The following is a 6,000-nucleotide window of genomic DNA, read 5'->3' on the forward strand; positions in this document are numbered from 1 at the left end:
GATAATGGAGGAGAAGGCAGTAAGGGGAAGATGGGCAGAATATTTTAGGGAGTTGCTTAATGTGAAGGAGGATAGGGAGGGAAAGATAGCTGCAGTGGGAAATGCTAAGAAAATGAGTGTGATGAGTGAGGAAAATGGAGGAGAAATAAGGAAGGATGAAGTGAAGGCAGCAGTTAAGATGATGAAAGCAGGTAAGGCACCTGGTTTGGATGGATGCCATGCAGAATGTCTTAAAAAAGGAGGTATAGTGATGGTGGACTGGTTGGTGAGGTTATTTAATGTTTGCTGGAGAGAAGGTAGAGTGCCAGAGGAGTGGAGGAGTGCGTGTATAGTTCCTCTTTACAAGGGAAAGGGGGACAAGTGTGAATGTAGTAGTTTCAGAGGGATTAGCTTGTTAAGTGTAGTTGGGAAGGCTTATGGGAGGATCTTGATTGAGAGGATTAGGAGAGGAACAGAGGGAGTAATTGGTGAGGAACAGTGTGGGTTTAGGACAGGTAGAGGTTGTGTAGATCAGATTTTTGTAGTAAGACAGATATGTGAGAAAGCTATAGGTAAGGGGAAGGATGTTTTCTGGGCTTTTATGGATCTGGAAAAGGCTTACGATAGGGTAGACAGAACGGCACTGTGGGAGGTTATGTGGATATACGGGATAGGAGGAAAGCTTCTGGGAGCTGTCAAGAGTTTTTATGAGAGTAGTAGAGCTTGTGTCAGGATTAGAAATGGAGAGAGTGAGTGGTTTGAGGTAAAGGTGGGACTTCGTCAGGGATGCATTATGTCACCCTGGCTGTTCAACTTATACATGGATGGGGTGGTGCGAGAGGTGAATGCAAGGGTAGTGGGTCAGGGATTGGAGATGGTTAAGGAAAATGGAGAAAAGTGGGAGGTGAGCCAGCTGTTGTTTGCGGACGACACTGCGCTTGTGGCAGGATCGGAGGAGGGATTGAGGAAGCTGGTGACAGAGTTTGGGAGAGTGTGTGATAGAAGAAAGCTGAAGATAAATGTGGGTAAAAGTAAGGTGATGAGATGTACAAGGGGTGAAAGTGGCAGTAATCTGGAAGTGAGCATTAAGGGAGAGCAACTGGAGGAAGTGGATAGTTTTAGATATTGGGTGCAAATGTGGCAGGAAAGGGTGGAGTGAAGGTGGAGGTAGAATGTAGATTGAGAGAAGCGAGTAAATGCCTTGGTGGTTTAAAAAGTGTAATGAGGAATAGGAATCTGGGAATGGATGCTAAGAGGAGACTGTATGAAGGAGTGATTGTGCCAACAGCACTGTATGGAGCAGAAACATGGAACATTAGAGAGGAAGAGAGAAGGAACTTGAATGTGTTTGAGATGAAGTGTCTGAGAAGTATGATGGGGGTTACTAGGCTAGATAGAGTGAGAAATGAGGAGGTGAGGAGGAGAACAGGGGTGGAAAGGGAGCTGGGAGATAGGGTGGATGAGAGTATTAGGATGGTTTGGACACATGGAAAGAATGAGTGAAGAAAGACTAGTAAAGGAGGTATGGAAGGCAGATGTGGAGGGAGTGAACATGAGGGGACGTCCTAGGATGAGATAGATGGATGGGGTGAAGGGGGCTTTGGGGAAGAGGGGAATGTCGGTTGAGGAAGGACGGGAGAGGACAGAAGACAGGGGTGAATGGAGAATGGTTGTATATGGAAAATGTTGTGATGCATGAGGTGGATTGGACGGTGGAATGGGGGTGAGGTAGTGTGTGTGAGCAGAAATTTTGATGCAGCCCGAATGGATTTCTCCCCGTCCTCTCCTTTATATTGGGGGACGGAGAGGGGGGGTCGCCGATTTAATGAAGCGGCCTTGCTGTGGATGTGCTGTGTCCTGCGACACTGCTTCTGACCCAGGGCAGTGGACAGGGTGCAGGGATGACCCGTCATCTAGGAGGTGCTAAGATGGGAGGGAGGTTGGAGGGGTGTGGAGTGTTTTCGGGGATGAAATGGGTGGGAATGTTTTTGTGCCTTGTCCTTTTTGGCTACCCCCCTGGTAAGGGGGAAAAAAGCCTTGGTATATGTATGTATATGTATGATGACAAAAGAAACAATATAGATTTAATATATCTAGACTTTGCAAAAGCTTTTGATACCGTCCCACACGAAAGACTACTTACTAAATTAGCTTTACACGGAATAAGTGGTAGCCTATTAAGTTGGACTAGTAATTGGTTGAATGGTAAAAAACAGAGTTGTTTTAAATGGAAAAATTTCTAGATGGAAAAATGTTGCAAGTGGAGTTCCTCAGGGTTCTGTTCTTGGACCACTTCTATTCATAGTATATATAAATGATATAGACCATGGACTAAAATCTACTGTTTCCAAATTTGCTGATGATACAAAACTGTGCGGAGTGGCAAATGATCACTCAAACCAATTAGATATTCAAGAAGATTTAGATGAATTACAGCAATGGTCTGAAAAGTGGTTAATGAAATTTATCACAAGTAAATGCAAGGTAATGCACATAGGTAAAAATAACAGTAAGTACGATTACAAGTTATTTGGAAATTCTAAAGATAGTGAAAAAGATCTCGGCGTAATTTTCAGTAACGACCTCAAATCATCCAAGCAGTGTATTTCAGCCTCTGAGAAAGCAAATAAGATTCTAGGACTCATTGCGCAATCATTTGGAATATGCTGTTTCCGTATGGTCACCGAATCTCATTAACGTCTTCAGTATGGGCCTTAAATCTCGCGGGCAGCTGCCGATGCCAGCCGTACGACTTGTCGTAATAATACTTGCATCATAAAATATAGTCACCGCTTATTTCGATCGTTCTCTCTTTCATCCGTGAATTTTGATAACCATAGAAAATGTGATTACAGACAGTTTAGGGAGAATGTCATTACGTAGGGGCAACTACAATAAATATAATCAAGACGCTGATATGGCAGCGTCGCGTATCCACTTGCTCCTCATGACGCCTACGTATGCGGCACCGTATGGAAGGGGTTAAGACATTGACAGACTGGAAAAAGTACAACAGCGAGCCACAAAACTGATTCCAAATATCAAAAATAAATCATACGAAAATCATACGTAGACTCAGAGGTGACTTGATACATGTCTTTAAGATTTTAAAGGGAATTGACTACATCAAAAGTGACAAAATTTTCACATTGAATGAGAATCAGACAAGAAACAATGGTCTCAAACTGTCTGGAAATAGATTCAATTTGGAAGTAGGTAGAAACAACTTTGCCAACCGTGTAGTTAATGAATGGAATAAACTTCCTGCGCAGGTAGTGCAATGTAGTTCAGTTCGAAGCTTTAAGAATCATTTAGATAAACACCTAAGTAAGATGCTGTAATGATTATAATTTATTTTATATTATTTGTTTTTGTCTTATCATTTGTCTGTCTGATTTTCATTTATTATTAGTTATATGTCAATTTATTATTATTTACTATTTACCTGTTTGTTTAGTATTTAACTATACCTATACATTTATTTATGTATTTTATTTGTTATTTACATTATTATAGTTTTTATTTATTATTTTATTATTATTATGATTTTTTTTCGCATCCGACCTAGATATGGACCAAAAGGTCTCCTGTCGGCATGCTCCGCCTTTGTAATCCTTTTTAAACAACAAAGTTGGCACCAGCTCTTTCCAAATTGACATACAAACAAAGATTATCGAAACTAGAACTACCAACACTAGAGCAAAGAAGAGAAAGTGGTGATCTACTGACTATATATAGAATCATGAAAGGAATGGAAATCCTTGACAGAAAAGATTTACTAAAAAATGACATTGGAAAAACAAGAGGTCATGAAAAGAAACTCAAAGGACAGCTATAGAAGAGATAGGGAAAAAAATAACTTCCCTCACAGAGTGCTGGATATATGGAATAACTTAGATGAAAAAATAGTGTGTGCAAGTACTATTCACGATTTTAAGAATAAACTTGATGCTGAAAGATACAAAGATGGGTCACCATGAACATAGCTCCCTTACTGTATAATACAACTAGGTAAATACTCATGGCATTATTTATGGACACCATTTGGAAGTGATTAGGTAGTAGGTTTTCCTTCCTGTTTTTGAATCTTGTTTTGAGAGTCTTTCTTAGGTAGGAGACTCTTTGGAGAGGGGTGTAAGACTGTAAGACCTTGAAGCAAGATTCCTAGCAGGTAAGGAAAGCCAAATTTACAAATTTCATAGGGTGATTAGTATTGTGGTAAAATAGTCTGCATCATACCATTGTGTCTTCTCATTGCAGAACTTGAAGAAACAGGCTGAGCGCAGGGAGCACTTTACAGGAGGGGCAGTGTCTGGAGAACTGCCACCCTCAGCTATGGCTGGACACTACCAGGGATCAGTATTGTTGGCAGATGATGCAGCTGCAGCAGCAACTTCAAGTGATGGTGCGGAAGAAGGACAAGTAGCTATCAATATGGGAGGAAATGTTTATCAACAGCAGCTACAACTTATAGAAGAACAGGATACTTACCTTCAAAGACGTGCAGAGACTATGAAAACAATAGAGTCAACTATTGTTGAACTTGGTCAAATGTTTTCTCAGTTAGCTACAATGGTCAAAGAACAGGAGGAATTAGTTGAAAGGTATATATTTTCAAATGAACAAAAAGATGATTATCTTTATGAATGTAGTTTGTAACAAAAGGATATTATTCACATAAAATATTTTTTCCTTCACAGGATTGATTCAAATGTTGATGATGCTGAAATGAATGTGGAAGCTGCACACTCTGAACTCCTTAAATACTTCAAGTCTGTTTCATCAAACAGAATGCTTATGATCAAAGTTTTTGGTGTTATGATCTTCTTTTTTGTAATATTTGTGGTCTTTATGGCATAGATATTGTCCTAATTTGTACATTTGTGGTAATGATTTTTTTTTTAAGATTATATAGAATGTATAACATCTTACCAACTGTATGTATATCTGGCTAGATATACTGTGATGAAATAACAGTATATTTATCTAGTTTAATAAAGTTTTATCAAATTATTTTGTGTGTGCATATATGTATGTGTATGTATACATTGTGTGCATGTGTGTGTGTATATATATATATATATATATATATATATATATATAATATATACACAAAGTAGAACCTTTGTTCTCGACTACAGTCCATTCTAGAAAATGTTCCTGAACTGATTTGGTTGTGGGCAGAAATAAGGTTATTGATCTGCTGGATACACCTTTATCAGGGTGATATTTTCATTTTTTATATCTCTCCATTCAGGCTGGTTGAGAACAGATCTTTTGGTCAATTACCAGAGAAAAAAAAATTCTGATTCTTTTTGGTTGAGAACTGTTTTGTTCAACTTTTGAAACGTTTGAGAACTAAGGTGTGACTGTGAATATATATATATATATATATATATATATATATATATATATATATATATATATATATATATACACACACATACATACATATATATTTTGTACCGTATATGCTGATGTATAAGTTGACATTGGAAGCCTAAAATCATCTCTCCAAAACAAGGGGTCAACTTGTATGCTAAATACACTTGCCATAATTAGTAGCCCACCACAATTATTTTCTATTGAAATAAGTGTGGTAAGTCTATTTGACACACACATTATAACAATATCAATGACTTAACTCTTACGATAGGTTAGGTTCACTAAAGGTTATGCTGATTTACGAGTTAGAACTATGTGCGAATACACAGACCTATAAACCTAACATTTACAACAGCTGATCAGTGTACCAGTGCCGCCACCAAGCAACCAGCTGTTAAACTAGGTGTTACACAAGTGCTATTTTACTACCACAATCAAGAGTGGGGAACCATCATACAGATTTTCTCTTCCATCAGACATTATTGAAGAAGCAGTTACTATCATAACAATAATTGCTCATTTTCCTACGTATAAACCTGTAAATATGTGGTAACTAATGTTTACCATTCATGTATTCATAAGTTGATAAATATGTTATCTTTTCATACAGTAGGTCTGGCAAACAGGTGCTGCCTT

The 6,000-nt window shown here is 38.4% G+C and overlaps 1 protein-coding gene across 1 annotated transcript in view; it reads left to right on the forward strand.

Moving 5' to 3' along the window:
• Syx5 (syntaxin 5) overlaps nucleotides 1-4,992 on the forward strand; it is a 103,286-nt gene extending 98,294 nt beyond the window's left edge. Inside the window, exons 6-7 of the mRNA XM_076198817.1 lie at nucleotides 4,240-4,583; nucleotides 4,680-4,992. Coding sequence (XP_076054932.1) covers nucleotides 4,240-4,583; nucleotides 4,680-4,839 — 504 coding nt within the window. The 3' untranslated portion in view covers nucleotides 4,840-4,992. The remainder of the gene's footprint in view (nucleotides 1-4,239; nucleotides 4,584-4,679) is intronic.
• Nucleotides 4,993-6,000: the final 1,008 nt, after the last annotated feature.

Source organism: Oratosquilla oratoria, chromosome 15 (genome assembly GCF_046742065.1).
Source record: "Oratosquilla oratoria isolate Oo_2021 chromosome 15, ASM4674206v1, whole genome shotgun sequence".
Classification (NCBI taxonomy): domain Eukaryota; kingdom Metazoa; phylum Arthropoda; class Malacostraca; order Stomatopoda; family Squillidae; genus Oratosquilla; species Oratosquilla oratoria.